This window comes from Pygoscelis adeliae, unplaced genomic scaffold, assembly GCF_000699105.1.
Source record: "Pygoscelis adeliae isolate BGI_AS28 unplaced genomic scaffold, ASM69910v1 Scaffold15, whole genome shotgun sequence".
Taxonomy (NCBI): Eukaryota; Metazoa; Chordata; class Aves; order Sphenisciformes; family Spheniscidae; genus Pygoscelis; species Pygoscelis adeliae.
In genome coordinates, this window is record NW_008824988.1 from 6,095,615 (window position 1) to 6,115,468 (window position 19,854).

At 38.6% G+C, this 19,854-nt stretch overlaps 1 protein-coding gene across 3 annotated transcripts in view; it reads right to left on the bottom strand.

Moving 5' to 3' along the window:
- Positions 1-19,854, bottom strand: part of GLCCI1 (glucocorticoid induced transcript 1) — a 50,468-nt gene that overhangs the window by 10,337 nt on the left and 20,277 nt on the right. For 2 of the 3 annotated variants that reach the window (XM_009326108.1, XM_009326109.1), the window contains 3 exons: positions 16,587-16,673; positions 7,750-7,866; positions 4,536-4,688 (listed from right to left, as the gene is read on the bottom strand). In XM_009326108.1, coding sequence (XP_009324383.1) covers positions 4,536-4,688; positions 7,750-7,866; positions 16,587-16,673 — 357 coding nt within the window. The remainder of the gene's footprint in view (positions 1-4,535; positions 4,689-7,749; positions 7,867-16,586; positions 16,674-19,854) is intronic. The other variant, XM_009326110.1, reaches the window with a different exon arrangement.

The window sequence follows — 19,854 nt, forward strand, 5'->3', positions numbered from 1 at the left end:
TCCAAGTAAAACAACTTTTAAGGCATAGAAAATGCCAGCAAACATTTCAGATTACTGTGCTTCTGTATTTATCTTTCCCTCAATATTGAATCCAAGTTTTGACAAGTGCAAAAAATTTCATGAAAATATCAACTAGAAGTATTCCACTTTTTAAAAACTTTATGTATTAAATCTGATCAACATAAAAAAATGCTTTAGAAGTCACTTTCCGTGAGTCATGCCTAAACTATTCTAAAAACTGAAGTCCTCACAACCTTCGAACATAAGAAACAGGGTAACTAATTTGGTACAGCTGCTATTAGTTTTCATAACACTCAATGCATGGAAAATGACTAGAAATTACCGCACTCTATATACCCCTTTTTTTTTTTTTTGCAAGTGTCCAGCCATGTACTAACCTTATGCCAAATGCATTCTGACAGGACACCTGCCAACCCCTATGGGACAGTGTGTTCTTGGACAGAGTTACATACTGCCCTCATCTTCCTGCAAAGGTATGGAAATGCTCAATTTGACAACAGCATGCAGTTCTCAATACACTGTTAAAATTCACCACCTTGTTTTCAGTATCAATCTTTTTGCTGGAAAAAAACAAGAACACCCTATTTATTAGCATCAGGAATGCTACTATGATATAATATACCAATGTGAGCCTTAAAAATAATCTGTTCTTCACAAGCCTTACATCTATTTAGGAGGCAACTTCTTGAGAGTAAAGCATTCAATGCTTTTGATTTAAAAACTGTACTCTAGACTGGAACACAAAGGCAGACACAGGAAAGTGCTTCTTCCTTCTAGCATCAATGAAGTCATCGATGCATTAGATAAGGTGCAAGTGCAAAAAACCATAATGTATCCTGGGAAGAAGCACTTGGAAAAAAAACAGACTTTTCAGATGAAGGATATGAAGATTTATGTAAGGATCCTCTGAATCTGTGCAAATTAGAAGAAGTCCTTTTATTACAGGATTAAGTTTTCCAATAGGTGCATAAAACCATCTTGCTATCTATTTCCAGAAGCATTAGAAATCAAACAACACATTAATCATTTTACTTCTATTGTGTGATAGTCCATCAAAATTGCTTCATTTCTAATTACTTCTGTATACTTGAAAGATGGTTCCGGTAATATTTGTTTCCTAATAGGAGACCTACGAACATGTCCATGTCCTCCTACAGGGCACTTTTAATTATTTTCGCCATGTATTATGTAAGAGCGAACACCTCTTACCCCCTACAGTAAGTCCATCATCTTACTGTACCAAAGCCTCCAACGTTTGTGTTGTGGAGTTACAACGGGACAAAGAACAAAAGCCTGTCACAACTTCACAAAAAGCTGATTCCCTCTTACAAGTTATGGTGGGATCAGAGACACACCATCACAATTTCCTGGAAAGCTAGTCAGCAAGTTATAAAACAGGAAGGAAAATATATTCAGGATCTTTGAATAAATGCATTAGAAAATTAATCAAAGTTTATTAATAAATCTGAGAAGAAAGAGGCGATTAAGAAGTGACTTAAAAAAGCCAACTTTAACTTAGTTTTATGGAAGAAAAAAGAGAACACTCACTAACTAAACAAGATGAATGATCTGAAAAAGTATACACATACATGGCTAAACTGAAAAGAATGAAATATTTGGAATGTTTTGACCACTTACAATGCAATCCCTCTAAACTTTATGGTCAATTAGGTTATTAAAAGGTGATGACATAATGACATTACTGTTATCAACAACTATGTTTGTGAAACACAAAAGTAACAAGACTAACTGTACTTTTATAAGTACAATTTCTATTATCATTAAAATATTATTTAAAAAAAAAGCAAAGAAGAGCATTTCAAAGAACTAACAGAACTAAGTCAGCATGAGAGAAGACAGAAGACATATTCCAAATCAATTTATACATTTTTTAAGTAGGATTACAAAAAGTCAAGTCAGCAAAAAGCAAAACAGAAAGTATGTAACACCATACCCTACAAAACCAAAAAACAAGTCTAAAAACCAAATTAAATAGATTTGTGTATCTGAAGACTAAGCAAGGAAGTATGAAACTGGGAGGAAAGTTTCACCAGTTACCCATTTTAACTGGGAGCTAAATTATAAAAGTAATTCAAGTAATCTCCATAAAACTATCTGTAAAACTGCTTTATCCTTAAGCTTATTTTTGTCCTACATATCACCTAGTCTGATTTCAATATACAAACTAAGAAACAGTTTGTTAAAAAAAAAAAAATTACAAGTTTATACTGAAGAGATGAGAGACTAATAGAAAAAAATTCAAGAACACTAGACTAAAATTTTAAAAGTTAACAGAACTAAAATGCATTTTATTTTACTTGGGACAGCCCAAACGTGGTTATCAAAATTAAATGGAAGAAATCAGAAAGCTACTAATGTAGTACCTAAATTTGGGGGGAAAAAAAAAAATCTAAAAAAATTAGGTAGTGAGCTGCACCTAAAATAGAGGTAATATTCCTTCTCAGTGTTTTTAGCAGGTTGTATGTTATTCCCCAAATCCTTCCTGGCAAATGAATACAGATTCACAGTAGGGCACAAAGTGCTTTATGCAGCTGGATAGATCAATTCATATGAAAATTAAGGTTTGAACATGCACTGTTAAAACTGTGAAACAAACATGGAAACAGGGTGAAAGAAACCAGCTGAAAATCCAGTCGCACACCAATCTTACAAGCGAGTCTACAGAATAATTTATCCTTCACACATCACCCAAAGCAACCAACTACCTTTGATTGCTATTTTAAAATACTTTCTAAAAATACAGGATGTTACAGCAAGAAAGAATGGCAGAAAATTGAAAACAACCCGAATTGTTTCACTAGCAGTGAAACTAATGAAGTTTGGTTTCCTATGGTTTATCTTTTGTTCAGTAATTCCTAACCTTTAACCTAGCTGCCTCAACTCCCCTAGGCTAAAAAGAAGCTAAATTGTTGTTATTAGGAGAAAGTTCACCAGCAGTAAGATTGAGTAAATTACTCTTGTTATGATCTTCCAGAAGTAAGCTATGAGACCTAGTAAGCTCATAGACAGTGCTAGGAGTCCCACTTTAGGTCCCACTAGACCAGATTTCACAGAAATTAACAGTTACATAGCAGGAAACACCCTTCTGCCCACAAAGATGGACTTGACTTCACGGGCAATGTCTAATTTATTACTTACTTTTGTGTCTGAAGACTCTCCCCAGCTAGATGTTTGGAGGAAGGGTTCATGATTGCCTTGGTTGCGTAAACTGCTGAGCACCTCTGGCCCCAGTCCAACAATGCACTTAAGTATGTGCTTAACTGTTTTGCTGGATCAGAGCCAGTACATTCAGTAACTTAGGAGACTGAGTTCTGCATCCCAAGTAATAAGCTGTTAAAGCCCAAGGACAACATTTACGAAGATGATTTGTCTGATAAATAAATGAAATGTCCTCCAACCACAGGAATTTACAACCCTAGCCATAGCAACATCAATGGTGGCACTGTAATACATACCTTTTTATACTCTCTTTGGAGATGGTGCAACAAGGTTTATTGATTGGTGCTTTCCGTTTCAGTTTGTGTGTTTGTTTTTTTCCTTATTCCCCTGTTACAACACACACCCCTTCTAAAGGGATGAGACAGCCTTAGGAAAGCAAACTTAGCGTAAAACTTAGACTACTACAGTATTTCATTCTTAAGACTGCTTAGTCCGCACAACTAAGTGTCTGGAGAAGCCAAGACTATGCCAAAACTTCCTAAGTTTACTGCCAAAGTTAAGAACTACAAATATCAGATTTTGGAATCTTAAACCTCTGATTAAAGTTTTACACCTTGACTTGTACATTGAATTGCTATTACATGACCATTCACAAGAAAAGAACCTACATCTTAGAGAAGATAAGAAAAAACAGTAGTTTATTCCACAGCAGAAAATTTTCATTGGCTATTTAGGGAACAGTGGCTGTAAACCAAGTTTTTCACGTTTTAAGTGTCATCTAAGCACCCCAGTGCTCCTCAATGACAATTCCAATGCTCCAGTTCTCCCACATAAGTAAAGCTGCCCTGTTTGTCAGTATTTCCCATACAGAGATCTCCCATGACAGATCACAGTGGTTTCATGAAAGTAAAACGGTCCACATTCAGTTTATGAAAGAAAAGCTTTAAAACCAAAAAGCAGAGCATAGCACAGGAAACTTAAGTCTTGCCTAAGAAAAAGAATGCAAAATGAAGCAAATAAATTAGTCTCCTGGTCTCTAATTACTTACTACTGTAGCATGAAGTACCTAAGTTTTCAAGCACTTGCATTTTGCACAGAACTTTCAAGTTCTCTACAGAAAGGGCATTCTGAACAAAGTATGTTTGGCCAGAAGCCCTGTAAAAAAACCCCAAACACCACCCTAAAACACTGAAACAAAATTTTCAAACAAACAGTTCTTTGAAGAAAATTGTTTGTAATTTCAGCCACGAGGAAGGTTTCTCACAAGGAAGGTTTCCCATGTGTTTATAGATTATGAAGAAAAAACAACTGTAACCACATTAATATAAGCTTACCTTGGATACTTCTTCTTTTCCACTGTTTTCCTTAATGAATACTTTTTCCAGTTCGGGGCTTATTCCTTCTACATTACACGGCACACGTGAAACAGTTGATTTTGGCACTGAAATGTTTGACAGTGGCATAGGGACTGATCTGGAAATAGAAGCCTAGAAGGTAGAGAGCAACATAATTTGAAGTTGGAAAATGGAACGAAGACAGAAGTCTGAGACCAGTACTAAAAAAAACTAAAAAGTAAGCAGCGGTGTATCAATTTTGCCATCTAGAAGACCACCTTTACTAGGCAAATTTAAATAAAAAGAAATGCTTGCATAAATCAAAAGCCACTAAAAAAACCTCTACTTAACTCAAGTAAGTCTTCTATAGTAAAAGCATTCTACTACTTCACTTATCAGTAAGTAGGCAGGTATATGTACTTTCCAGATGTATATACTACAGAATACGCAGTAGGGGGATGGGGAGCACACAGGGTGCTGATGCTGATGGTTTAACTGGGATCCAAAAGGCATTTCGTAACATTCCTAAGGCTTAACCACTCAACTGAAATATTCATTTAATGCACTTTTATTCTCTTTTGGTTGGTTTTAGTGAATGAAAAATAAAGCATTCATTCTGAACCTTTAATTTCATTAGCTTATAGCTTTTCAGAACTTTATGTCAAAGGTCTTAAAAGAAATCATTTCGAGTTTAAGAATCAAGCATGTAAATAAATACAAGTACGGTTTTCAGAAAAACCTGTTGGATTGGAACTCTGTTACCAACAGGAACCATTCACAAGAGTGCACATGCATCTTGTGCAGTCAACCTCAAAAGCTTTACCTTGGCAGCAGCTACATAGCATAGAAGCACCTACGCTGGCAGCCATGAACAGTGTTCACTTCCCAGTATATGTTCTCCTCTTGTTCACAGGATGCTCAAGACAAAATGTAAAAATTTTGAGTTCTGCACAATGTGCAGCACCAAAGGTGCATGTCACTTGTGCGGAGGCATTCTCTGACAAAACACACTGCCTGCAGGACGGCTTCCCACAATGGTGCCAGAACTGAAAACTTCACCAGCCTCGTCAGAGCACACCTTCTTGAGAAACCAAAACGTTGCATGAGCCATGACAAAGTGAGCTCCAAGTACTAAAGAATGTTCCTTCAAAGCATATGTCCTAAGTGGATTTCAGTCTGTGTCAAAGACTTTTTACTGTGACTACAAATAGTGGCACAGATACCTGCAACAGCTTACTTTGGGATGGAAAGCAAAACCTTTTTCTATACAAAATGTAGTGGGATCCTTTGTTATAGACGCATAAAAGTTTCAGGAAGAACATCAATTTCCCATATGTCTTCATCACAAGATTAGGTTTTAACCACCAGACTTTATCCAAACAGAAGAAGAACATAAAGGATCAGCCATGACAGCTCAACCTCTTCTTTCTAAAACACTAGCTATTTAAAAAGGCAGTCAGGAAATACAATGACAGAACCAACATTTCAGGAGTTCAAATAGTGGCCTGTTAGTAACATGGGGTCCAAGCTAAGGATCCACCGTGGGTGAAATTTAATCAGGACTCAAGTGTCTGCACTGTCAAATGAGACATTATTAACTGCTTCCTACAACTGGCTTAAGGTTCACAAAGTCATTGACTGAACCTTGTCTGAGCTTTAGAACTCGTAACTGGGTTTCAGTTTCGCTGGCAGTTTGTAATGGCTAGAGCAGACACTGCATGGGGCATCCTCCATTGCACCCTGCTGAGAATCTGGTTCATGGTCAGGTAATTTAGCCAGGTAGTTTGTCCAAAGCTATTCTTCGTATGTGTCAGCATCTTTATAATAGGAGAAATATAGATATACTCAGAGCACAGGCAAATTTTTATAATGTTGTGAAACATGAAAATGACCTGAAAACAAAAATTGTCTTAGCCAGGCTAGTGTTAAAATGATCAGCTATATTAAAATTTGCCTAAACTCACACATCACTTTGAAAAATAGGTAAGTAATAAGACACCAGAAAACAGAAGCTGTCGGATCAGGAGCCTGAGCTTAACCTCTCAGAGAAGAGGGTATCAAATCCATAGACTGATGGCTGGAGAGAAGTCCTGTCATCACAATGCCCATTGGTATAGAACGTGAGAATGGTCATCAACGTAATCTGGACATAATATTTTGCATCCTAAAGATTATGTCTGATTGAGGTTTTACAGTAAGTCAGTGTCTGGAACAAGAACAGGCTAGTGATTATAGCAATTTTTCCATTTAATATGATGGAAACTCTTAAAATATACTGTAACAACTGCACTGTAACATAGCCACTGCAACCACAAACTCTCATGCTAGAAGACAGGATCCTGTATTGACAATGATTCTGGACTACCGTAACAACCAAGAGGTATGTCCTAGACAAAACCATGAAGAATAAGACTTTTATCCTGTAATGTGACAGATCCTCTAGTCAGCAGGGATGGGGAACTGTGGCAAGCATCATCTTGATTTCAGTTGAGTTTAAATTCAAGGTGAGTTATCACTTTCTTTTTAGAAAGTAAACACCACAATATTGTCTTCCTTGATGAAAATTGCCTCTCTGGCCAGGAATTGACCAATAAGCAAAGTATCAGAAAAATTCTTAGAATTGGACAAGGAAATGAGATATTCCCTCAAATCTCTGGTGATACAGCGTTGCTGTCTTTTACTGATGAATGCATGGTAAGGTGAATTACAAGTCTGTTCATAACAAGCCAGTTAGCGTTCTGCTTGCTGCTCAAAGACTGATCAATTGTTGGGCCGCCAATCCAGACTGCTTACGCTTGGTACTTTCTTTTTCTTTATTTTCTATTTTTTTTAACCAGCTCAGATAAAATTGGGTTGCAAAACTGATAAGCAAATACCTTCCAGAGGAGCGGAGACTTTTGAAAGTGTACCACAAAAATTAGTTTTGGAAGCAAGTATGTATTCCTGGAAACGCAGTCTTATCTGGCCATGCTCAGAATTTTTAGAGCATCTTAATATATTTTAGTTGCTATTCTGCTGCAACCCTTCTTTCTTTTATTACATGACGACTATCAGATAAATTTCATTGAAGATGCAATGGTATCAGGGTGTTAAGCATTTCAGTGTACCATGTAAAAAAACAAACAGAAGAAAGACAGGAAGAAACAGCAGGCTATTCACCCAACCCTGATAAGGTAGGAGGCTGTTAATATAAGCAACTGTCTATCAGACTTACCTGAGTCTGACTGATTGCTATATGGTTGCCATGGAGAGGTGACTGACGTTCTTTCTCTTTACTGTGACGACTACTCTGCTTACTGCGCTGAAGCTGCTGCCTCAGTTTGGCAATCTGCTGGAAAGAAGTTCAGGTGAAGTGATAATGAGTTATCGAATGGATAACTGCTCAAATGTTCATGTATAAAGTGAATCACAGACATTTTAAGTCCTCTTTGGAGGATTTTACAAGCGTATGGGATTGCCTTCCCTTGAAGCATGAGCATTAAAGCTTCTTTCTGCTTGTTAAGATACTTTTTCCCAAGTATCTGTCCCATTCGCCAACCTGAGTGACAGCAGGCTTAGTTTAATAACTAAACTTCCTCATTTACAAACAAGCACTGTAATGACTGATGCAACCAAAAGTAGTCAGAATGACAATTTGTAGCAATTTCTGGCCTATAACTGGTTTAAACTGGGGACTATGAAGCCTACAGTTTCATTTATTTGATCTTAAACCAAACGAAAGTTTTCCAATGATAATTCATCATAAAAGCAAAGAGCCTTCACAAACAACTAGCAATCAATATGCATTGCTCATCTTGGGGAACTTATTTAATAGCATTTCCCTGCAGGCTAAATTATCACAGATTCCTTCAGGCAGACGGAATTATCTTTTCTGCTGTCTGCTGTAAAGATGTCTAATCAAAAGTTATATATTTTAAAGGTCAAATGCAACTACAGCCATTATCCATTTGACCTGCTCCTTACAAGGGACGGAAGAGTTTCATCTGGGGATTCCTCCACTTATTTATTCCTCCTGGATAATTTCTACATGAAACTATAAGCATTGTCGCAGAAGTTTAGACTATTCACACAACAGGTACAGATACTTCCTTAAGACTGGGTAATTTTTTCCTTTGGCCTCAAGTCCCACTCTTCCTCATGCTCAGTACACTGGCATATAAGACAAAGCACACACAGCCCCATTTCATTTTTAACTCAGCTAGATGCAATTTTTAAAAACCTGAAGGGCAATTAAGGAGAAGTGAATGCACATGGAATTCATATTTCAAAGAACTTCATCAGCTGGAAAGTAACCTCTCTTTCTGAGTGACAGCTTACAAGTACACACACTCTGCTGTTAACTCCAAGTAGTTAAATATATTACTAGCGCTCTTGCAAAGCAACTCTGTGGTAGAGAATCACTTCGCATCACTCTTCACAGTGTCAGAGATGACAGTGCTTGGTGATGAGGTTTGGATGGAGCTTTGCTCCAGGCTGTGGACTTTTCTTTGTGATGTTTCTGGTATCACTCACAAAAGAAGGATCCTCCTTTAAGGCTTGATCAAGTCTTGCCACAGCTCGTTACCCATATTCAGAGAACTGCTACTCAGAAATGGCTGAATACTTTGATCTTTCAACAACAGACCAACAGTTCAGACTTCCAAAAGAGTCTGTGTGTAGAATACATCAAGAAAGACAGAGCCATAATACAACTGAGTTTCTAACACAGATGAGCTAGATTTAGAGAACTGGGAGACTGATCTCTTGATGAAAGGTGAAACTCAGGCACCATGTTGGCAGAAACTTTGAAGGAGTCTGAAGAGATACTTCATCTCTAAAAAAAAAAAAAAAAAAAAAAATTGTCCAGAACTTCCCCATTCTCCCATTTGAAGTAATGGCAACTAGGAAACCCAACTCCACAGAGAGATGAAAAAGCAAGCAGGTAACCAGTCTGGTAAGTATACATACATCTACAAAGATTTATGTCTTACATCAGAATGTTGGAGAATGGGGAGAACAGAGAAATAACCTTCATCTTGCCCTTTAAAAACTTAAAAACAGAAGAGAAAAACAACGCCCAGATCAGAAGACAGCTGTGGACTGAGATGGCTGGCTACAAGAATAATCAGAAAGCAGGGAGAGTGCTGTATATAAATCTTTCATTTCTGCTGCCTCTCCTTGATGCTGTGTGCGTCTTCCTAGTTAAAAAGTTAAATACTATTTTTTTTATTTAAATGAAATCTGGCTTTCTGAGCATTCCTCAAAGGTATGCTATTAAAAAAGATCTATACAATTCCATCTCAGAGATCTGGCTGACCGATTTCTGTCGCAAACAGCTTGCAAATCTTTGAGAACATAGCTTCTCACTGTAAAATCTGGACAGTGAAAGCATTAAACAGGAGAGTGTTGATAGGCTGGTATGTCTCTAGGCTGACCAAAACCTTGAAGCTCTGATATCCTGAAAGGAATCATGGACCCCTGGAATCTGAGGTTCTCTCAGCCACCTCAAGAGTATGTATATTTTGGCAGTCGGTAGGTTCTTGACAGTAACAGAAAGAAAAGGCTTCTTGGGTCATTGGGGAGAAAGAGAAAGATGAAAACTTGTTGAAGAATCTGACTGTGTATCTGGAGCCCATATGACCACTTAAGCCAAACATGCAGCGCAGTGAAGAAATAGATATGCCTTCTCAGATCATCTGTCCTTAACCCTGAATTTGAAGAACCCTAGCTTTCCATGATGTGGTAGTTACCATCAGACAAAAAAAAATGAGAAAGTAAGGATGGACATGTAAAAAGGAATCTGCCGTTTCTTATTCATCCTCCAGACCCGGGAGACAGAGGCTCGCCAGCACAGACAACCCAGCTTCAGAGCAGCCACACTAAGCAGGCAGTGGCACCGAACTACATGGACAGAAGAACCCTCCAAACTAAATGATGCTCCATCTCTTCACCACAGGGAGTCCACAGTGAATCTATCACTTGCTAAAGCTAATCCTGAAATCCCAATAGTTTTTTTCTTCTAGAAGATTATCTTTTTATTGCCAATTATTTTCCATCTCAAACTCCAATAAAGCCACTACTACTAACAGGAAGAGGTAGCTGTGCTAGCTTCCCAGTTTATCTTCACCTTCCTAAGCAGCAGAGAAGCACAATCAGAGCATCAAACATAACCAAAATGAGCTGCAGATAGGTATGAGGTACACTAATCCTAGGAAAGCAGATAATTTGTGTAGTGAGGAAGGAGTCTGAAACACATGCCTTGATGGCACCTGTTTTACCAAGTATCTCAAAGAAGCAGCAGATCCTGTCTCTTGGGCACTCAACTGGTGCAATTAATATGAGCTAGGGAATTCGCTGTGCAAAGAAAATGGTGCCAAGTGATTGGTATCAGGAAAACATGTACTTGAAGATCCAGCCAATACACTGGTGTAAATGCACTCTGACATTGAACTCCATTCAGGTTAGCAATATAGATATTTCAGTTAGGAAGATGAGGCAGAAAAGGAATAATGTGCTATGCTGGGGAAAAAAAAAGTGCAGTAACAAAACACTCAATTTTAACAGGGCAGCTAGAAAGAACAGAAAGGGTTTGGGACACCATTTCCCTCACTTGCCCAAGTACTGAGCATGAAGGTGACTGGGGCATACACAATCATATTAAGGAACACATGTAAATCATCACAAAAAGATCTAGTGTGTATCCTTTAAAGCATCCAGTTGCTGAAGACATTAAAGCCTTAACCTTGCACATATGTGCACTTCAATCCATAAAATGTGACAGTGATTTCAGTATACCAATGCAAATGCTCTCCCTTGTCTACCTAGCTTGAAGATGGGCAGAAAGTTCTCATGATACAATACAGGCATTTTCTTAGAGGATTCAGCCAGGGGGAAAAAAAAAAAAAGAAAAAAGAAAAAAATCAAGGAATTCCTCAAGGAATAAACACAATTTGAACCCTACTTCCAATGTTCAGATACAATTATTTAAAATTATTTTGCTACTTTACAAGGTGTAAACATATATGATAGTAAATTTCAAATTATATTTTTTAGTTCACATTTGGCAAGTACTCTCATGTGATGGGGAGGCGGGGGGGGGCAGGGCACAAAGCATACGTCTGCACATTTCAAAAAAAATTAAGAAAGTTTTCAGCCTTTCCTCTTCCCGTGACTGTTCCCTGCAATATTGTTGATGTATCAGAAAGACTCTTTTCTTGACATACTTTACAGTTATTTATTAAAAAAACCACCAACAAAAGCCCCAAGAAAACACAAAGATCAGTGCATCATAACAGTAATAAACCTACATCAGGTCAAACTTGCAGTTCAGCATCGATGGTTTACTGTAATGCAGCCAACTATAAGATGACCATCAAAAGATTATTAAACAAACAAGAAGTTAGGAAAAAAACCTGTAGTTTTTGCTTGCTGAATATTTTTACAGCTAGAAGTGTACTTGAAATAAATATGAATCTTATCTATACCATTTGTAATATGCATGTCTAATGGCACAAACCTGAGAAATAAGCAAACTAAGTTGGTTCTTTGCAACACTGGAATAATCCGAGTATCCTGATAATTCTTCATTTGAAGAGACCTAGATGCAGACTACTAATATGAAGGAACATGTCATGTCTCACCATTCCTGTCCAAATGCTCATTAATATTTACCAGTTAATAGGCTGTATTTCTACAAATCAGGCTACACAACATAGTAACTTCCTACTGCTGAACAAGCCACAAACTCCTTATTAATGAGAGTGAGCTCTAACTCATTCATGAACCATTTGTTAATAAACGAGTTAACCAGTAGATCAAAGAGTAAACCAATTAGAATTAGAAATTCTCCCTAAACCTTTGAATAGCATCTTTCAATTGGTATATGAAAGCACGTAAAAAGTGCAAGCTCTCATATTCGATTCTCTTTTATTCCAAAGTCCTTTTCAAGCACTCTGTTAGAGCAAAAGGGACCTTCCAACAGGGGGTTGCTGGAGTCAGTGTAACAGATACAGCATACAGAGGTGCTTAAGGGAAGCAAAAAATCAGCTGTCTGAAATATGTCTTTAAAAAAATACACAAACGGAAAACTATTTGTTTTAAATTCCAGGTTTTTCCAGTTCTGGGTAAATTCCAGTTCAGGGTAAGCTATAACTAAAATTGTCCCTATTCAACTTCAACAGAATTTCAAACTAACTATTCAGGGTGAAAGGGGAAAAAATACCAGTGGTTCAAACAACTACTTGGTTTGTGTCCAGTACAAAGACTGTGATAGCAACCTTCATCTCCCAGTCAAGACGTGTATCTATTAAAATAATGTTAAAGCAGTCTGGCATTATCTTACAAGTTATATTCAAGACTTCGTAAAAGCAAGCAGTAGATCCCTTCAGAATAAAAAAAAAAGTCAATCTTGTTAGGAGGTGATAAAAAAGGTACACTCTATCATTACAAAGTTCATATTGAGAGCTGGGGAGCTGTAAATTTTTTAAGACCCCCTAGAAGAAAGCAAGTGCCTATTTCACTACTAGACAGATTCAATCCTGACACCCACCTATTTCAATTCAAGGGCAAAATAATTTTCAACTACCCAAAGTGAAAATTTTTTTATGTGGTAATACATAATTCAGTTGCTTGCTGGGGATCTGAAGTCTATACGCTCTTTTTGAGGTTTTTAAAATGTAAATACTTTAAAAAGAGCTCCCAGTTGTGTTAAATAAATGCATTTAATTGTAATAGCTCTCAAACTAACCAAGGAAAAAACATTTTTTTTAAAACTTAAAAGCACATTCAATCTTCTGTTATCAAAACCTATTAAAACTATGCATACAAGCATTTGGCTAGTTTACAGTATCAACATAATAAAAAAATACATGCTAGAAATCATTCCATTAATTGTTGGAACAAGAAAACATGAATCCAAACTGCTAGACAAGCCAAGGAAACTGTAAACAGCTATCTACTTGTTTACTGTCGAACGCTATGGGAAACAATTCAAACTGCTGAGCAGAACTACTGTTACCTATTGCTGTGGTTTAACCCGGCAGGCAGCTAAACACCACACAGCCATCCGCTCACTCCCCGCCCTATAGTGGGATGGGGGAGAGAAGGGGGGGGAAGTAAAATTCGTGGGTTGAGATAAAGACAGTTTAATAGGACAGAAAAGGAAGGGAAAATACAACTACTAATAATGATGATAAACGAATATACAAAATAAGTGATGCACAATGCAATTGCTCACCACCCACCAACCGATGCCCAGCCAGTTCCCAAGCAGCGATCGCTGCCCCCCAGCCCCACTCCCCCCAGCTTATGTACTGAGCATGACGTCACATGGTATGGAATGTCCCTTTGGCCAGTTTGGGTCAGCTGTCCTGGCTGTGCCCCCTCCCAGCTTCTCGCTGGCAGAGCATGGGAAGCTGAAAAGTCCTTGACTAGTGTAAGCACTACCTAGCAACAACTAAAACATGGGTGTGTTATCAACATTATTCTCATACTAAATCCAAAACACAGCACTGTACCAGCTACTAGGAAGAAAACTAACTCTATCCCAGCTGAAACCAGGACACTTACACACTCATAACAAGTGCAGTTGCCCAGGAGAGGTGATACTTTTATTTCCATTACTTAAGCTCTTGCTTTCAGCTGCCTATAGCTTTCTCAGATTTTCTCTGAAGTCTACCATGCAACATTCAGCTCTCCTATCCCCTTCCCATCAGAGATTTCAGTACAGGTATTCCAGCTGTTTTAAGAATGAGATGAAAATGAAAGGGGGGTAGAAATCATTTTACCATTTTATGTGCTAAAACACATCATCATAGCTTTTTACCTGGGAAGCTCTGTTGTCCAATACTTTGAAAGAAAAGGTCAAACATTTGTTTGGGGGTCTTTTATGTTGGGAATGTGCTCCTCTATTCCCTTGGAAAAACCTTTACATCTGGCAAAGCCTTACCAAAAATTTCAGTTTGCACGTGTTCAGGAAAGATGTTTGGAACTGGCAGCTACATTTGCTAGTAATTCTGTCTCTACTGGTCTTTACAGTTTGAACAGAACTGCCCCAGAGAATTTCTCCTTCCAGAAACTGCCTATTACTGTGGCACAAATGCTGAGTGCACAGATACTGTTGGTATTGAACAAACTCTTAACACCCACCACACAGGCATTAAGTAGCTGGACAGAGAAGCTGCAACCAGGACTTACAGGTGAGGGACAGGAAAAAGAAAGGGATAAAACAGAAGCCAAATGATGGAGAGACAGAACAAGACAAGGAACTGGAAGGTAACCAAGCAAGAGCTCAAGTAAAGGAAGATAGACGAGAATTGACTGGATAACGCACACAGAATGACACTGGGACTACAAACCCGGGGAACTAGAAAAGGCAAGAAAACTGGTTTGAGAAGCTGGAGAAAGGAGAACAGAGGAAGCGAAAGAACTACAAGCTGAAGAAGACAAGGGCAGGTTTTGGGGTGAACAACCATTGCAAAATTTGGATAGAAACAATTCATTTCCACACACCCCATTTTTTCCATTACTGTGTTCTATCAGAAAGGAACCATGAAACCCATTGGCCACGTTTCTTATCTTTCTCTTGTGGTCAGTCCATAAAGAGGATGGCAACCTAGCACAATGGATCACTGTTATCAAATGGCAGAGACTTGCTTACATGCTGAAGGTTTCACTATCACTGACAGTCACAGCCCTCTGGTGAAGAAAAGCTGCTTGTTGCAGAACTTGATAAGGAACCGCCAGAAGATGAAGGATGGTCTCTCAGTAAAAGCAAGCAAGCGCTACCCTGGAAATACAGATGCTGTTCCTGCCCCTGCTACAATTCCTTTGTGCTGGTAGGTAAAGTTTAAGCCAAAACTTTTCAGACACAAAACTCCTTCTGCACTAATTTCTGGGCACTTAATCTGTGATTCTGAGTGATTCCTAATAGCTGCAGACAAAGTCACCCAGGCAACTGAAAGCCCATGTACAGAGCCATGTACATAAATCAGCTATGATGGGTTTCATAACAGGTACTCAATGAGATGGGAATTCAAACCCTCTTTGGATTGACCTCTCTGGCCCAGGTCCTCATCTTTAAAAATGAGGCTATTGCCACCACTGGAATGCAAGATTATTCCATATTTGTCAAATCTGATTTTAAAATTCAAGTAATCAAACTTACACCGCTCCTTTTGACAACTATTATTCCTATCAATGGCTGACCGGAAGAGGCCTATAAATTGCCAGTAACATCATCTCCTCAGACAACCTATACATTTCTTCTAATTTTTGAATGTCTTATTAAACAGGGAGCCAGGAGAGAAGATGCAAAAAGCCCAGAGTATCAGGAAAAAGTCCCACCCCACGAGAACATGTTGCAATATACATTTCTTAAAAAGAAAGGTGTAGCTCTTGAAGAGGCATGAGCCTGACTGCAGGCCAGTTATTGGGTACTGGACAGAGCTAGAGTTACATGAACTCTGGACAGAATGGAGTTTACTGGGACAAAAGCTGAGCTGGAGATCATTTTACCGTACCTACTTTCTCATGATGCAAATCCACTTCACTTTTGGTGGGTTCTTTCTAGTTGCAATTGTAGTCTACAGCAAAATACATATGATTAAAGAGCATTTCAAGTAATCATACCATTACTGTATCAACACTTACCCTCCTTTTTCATTTGCGAAAGTGATGTCCTATCTCCACCCTTAAACTTGAATGAAAGTTCTAAACAAGAATATGCTAACATACCGACTTACACTTTCCCTCTTTCAGGAGAGCAGCATTAAAGAACAGAAAGCTAGCTAAGGTAACTCTGAACAGAAAAATTAGTAAGTAACAACAAGGTGGTTCCTCAGCATTCAACTCTGGCCACTCCTTCACAGCCAACACTGTGTAGTTGGAAGGGAGGAAATCCAACAGGCATAAAATAACAACCACTCTTGAAACAACTCTTACGTTGGAGGTAAAACCCGTTTCAAAAGCAACAGAGGGAAGGAAAAGGGTGCAGTTTCCTGGACTCCAGATAGGGATTAAAAATGTCTTGGGCATATCAAAACTTGAAAGGCTCCACTGTGCAAAACTTCTCACCTCTTTTAGTTGATCAGCACTTCCCCATGATGCTGAGCGCTGATGTGATCTCTTTTCTGCTCCTTCTTCAGCCCAACAGCTAGGTGTCTAGAGGGGGGGGGGGGGGGGGGAAGAAAATATACTCTACTGAATTCTCCAGGTAAGAAAAACTTTTGGCACAAATTATTGCTTTATTCTTTCTGCAGTGTCAGAGTTCAGGCATTATACATGAAAAATAAATTTCAGAATCTGATATGCAGCAGTAATAGTCTCAATACATAAAAAAACAATGTAGAAAACTAAGGCTTTGTAAACTTGCATTTACAAAGGATAAGGACAATGCACTTTACTGATGAAGGAATCAGAGGCCTGACAATCACAAAAAAAACCCTACCTGGCTACTCCCATCTGCGCTTTATCATCCATTTCTAGTTTTCACTCAGTGGAGAGTTTAGAAAACCGCAAGATTAAAAAAAATATACAAACAAACTCAGAGACTAAAAGCCAGGATTCACTTCTCCCACCTGTCTTCCTTAATCACTGGGCCACGTAATCAATTCCTTCTTGCTAATTCTGACTCAATACAGAGTTTGATACACCTTGTATTATTTTTGGCACCAACCTACATGAGCAGAACAATGAAGAGCAGGCCTTTTCCAGCCTCGTCTGCAAGCCCAGAAGTTTGGGGACTGTCCTTGGATGTAGGAGCTATAAAGTTAAACCTCAAAGATTGAGAAGGGTCTGGAAGCCAGATCTCCCAACTCCTGTGCTTATTCACCAAAGACTATTATGAAAATTGAGGGTATCCACCAGCATTTCTGAACACGAGAGTCACCAGCTGCCAGAGGAGCAATGAGGACATCTAAAATCCAGGGAGAGTTTGGGGTATGAACCATATAAAACTCAGGGCTATAGGCATATATATAAATATGTGGAAAGGAAAACAAAAAAAAAAAAAGGGGGGGGGGGTTTCAACAATTCCTACTAATATTAGCTGAATCTTTCACAATAAGGCCACAAGAAATAAAACTATACCACTGAAAATGATGAGAATTTGGCAGTGAGGTTTTTCAGGAAAGGGACCACTGCTTATACTTCTCCAAGGGAGACAGGACCCCAGCCCAGAAGGACAGGTAGGATCTGGGATCCACCTCCCTGCGGGACTTCCTTCTCATGCACGGAAACCCTGTTCCTCCACAGTTTTCCTTACTCTTGCTTCCTCTCTAGGGTCTAGAAACGTCTGTAGTACCCACACACATAGCAGGCACTGTTCTGCTCAGGAAGGAGGCTGGGCATCGCCTTGGAGAACACCACAAAAACAATGTCTGCCGCTCCTCACCTTCGCTGCCCTGGGAAGGGAAGTGGAAGCGGCACTCCCGGGGCCCGGCCACTCAAGCCAAGCACACCAGGCCAGGCCTGGTACCATTAAGCGCTGAAATGTAGTTTCAGAGCACAGGCTATACCTTTATAACCACTGCACTGCCATAGTATTATATGGCCTACAGCCCAGCACCTAACTCGTAAGCGCTAATATTTGATGTGCTAAGTTACTTTGTGTGCACAGGCCTACGTATCCCGCTTGTGTTTTCTGCCAGCCCTGCACTTTCCATGGTTTTGGTGGGGTTTTTTGTCCATTATTTTTACACCACCAGGAATACCTTCCACCAAAGGCCCAGCAAGCTGTGTGGGCGATTAGAAAGCAAAATGGAAAAAATCAGTAATGAAGTTTTTGCTGCATGTTCTCAGGAAAGAAAAAACAAGTCTTTATGAAAGTTAGCGTTCTGTGTATTTATTTTATGACTCCCTTTGTGTGGATCTGGGGAAGAAGCCAGAAGATAATGTGGTTATGAAAAAAAAAATAAAATTAACAAGAGTGAAGAGTTAAAACAGCTATTTAAAACTATGAGGGAAACACGGGAGTCCCTCAGCCAGGCAACCCATAACTCTTGTCACCCAAAGCAGAGCCTCTGCCACAAGCGCGCTACCTGTGTGTGCATTCACTCACTCTGCATTTTAGCAGAGCCATGTTCTAAATAATTACTTGTTCTTGCAGATTGGGTACTTACCACCTCCCTGAAATTTGTGTGAAAGACATTGTATTGCTTTTAATTTTTTTTTAAACGCTGAAGCAGCCTGCAGATTTCTAAAGAACTAGAGAAAATGGGGGGAAAATTTGCTCCTTTTTCAAAATCATGGGCTTTCACAATCTATTATAATTTACTTTCCAACTTAAATTACTCTTTTCCTAAATTATTTTACTATATCCCAAGTACAGCTGGAACCATACCCTCATAAAAAAAACAGAAAAACATCAACGCAAAGGGAATTCTTTGAAAATTTATCTTCCAAAGAGTGTATTCTGAATACAACACTGCTCCGTAGTTTGGGGAACAACTCCAGGACGAAGTAGAAACAGGCATTTCAGGTGCTTAAGTATTTTCCTGTAGTGCAGGAGGACGTACCAGGGATCACTACAAGCTCATAGCCTTTCAACTACAGCTTAATAAACAGAACAGAAAAGACATCGAGTATCTAAAAAGCCAAAGTGAGTTTCAACAAAGAGAAGTAAACTGTTAAAAAACAAAACAAAAAACCCCCCATTATGTAGAAAGCAAGAGCTTGCCTGTATTTTTTAATAAGCACAGATATTGATCCAGGTAGCAAGAATAAAAACAAACTAATAGCAACACCCTGAAGAACTTCATCAACAACACTGGTGACTGTTAGTAGAGAGAGGTGGGAATCCTTATGTTGCAGTTGATTTAATCAGAAATCAAAAATAACAACTACAAAACATCCATTCACTTAATACTAAATTTTGTACTTTCTCAAATATGCTTTGACACTCTCTTCCACTATCTCCCTTGAGACAGGATTACACAGTTGCTTTCAATCTCTGGTAAATTGAGTCAAGTCACAACCTTTCAAAATACATACAAGTATCAGTATACAGGGGGCAGACTATTTGTGTCCCTCAATTTTATTTGCAGTATTAGATTACAAATACTATATGATGTTCCTAGCACTGTACTGAAGTCAGGCAATGTTATATTAATATGCTATTTATATTCAGATGGAAAAAAGAAAGAAGGTTAAAAAATAACACAACATAAGCAGTTACTAGAGTATTACAGCAAGCCAGTCTTCTTCAAACCCTAGAAATGGCTGCTTATAAAATATTGTAACCCGCATTATATGAAGATAAGTTTTGGGCTTGTAACCCAAAGTCCTTATATTCAAGCAACAGCTTCAAAAAAACCAACCAAACAAAAAAAACCCCAAACCAAAA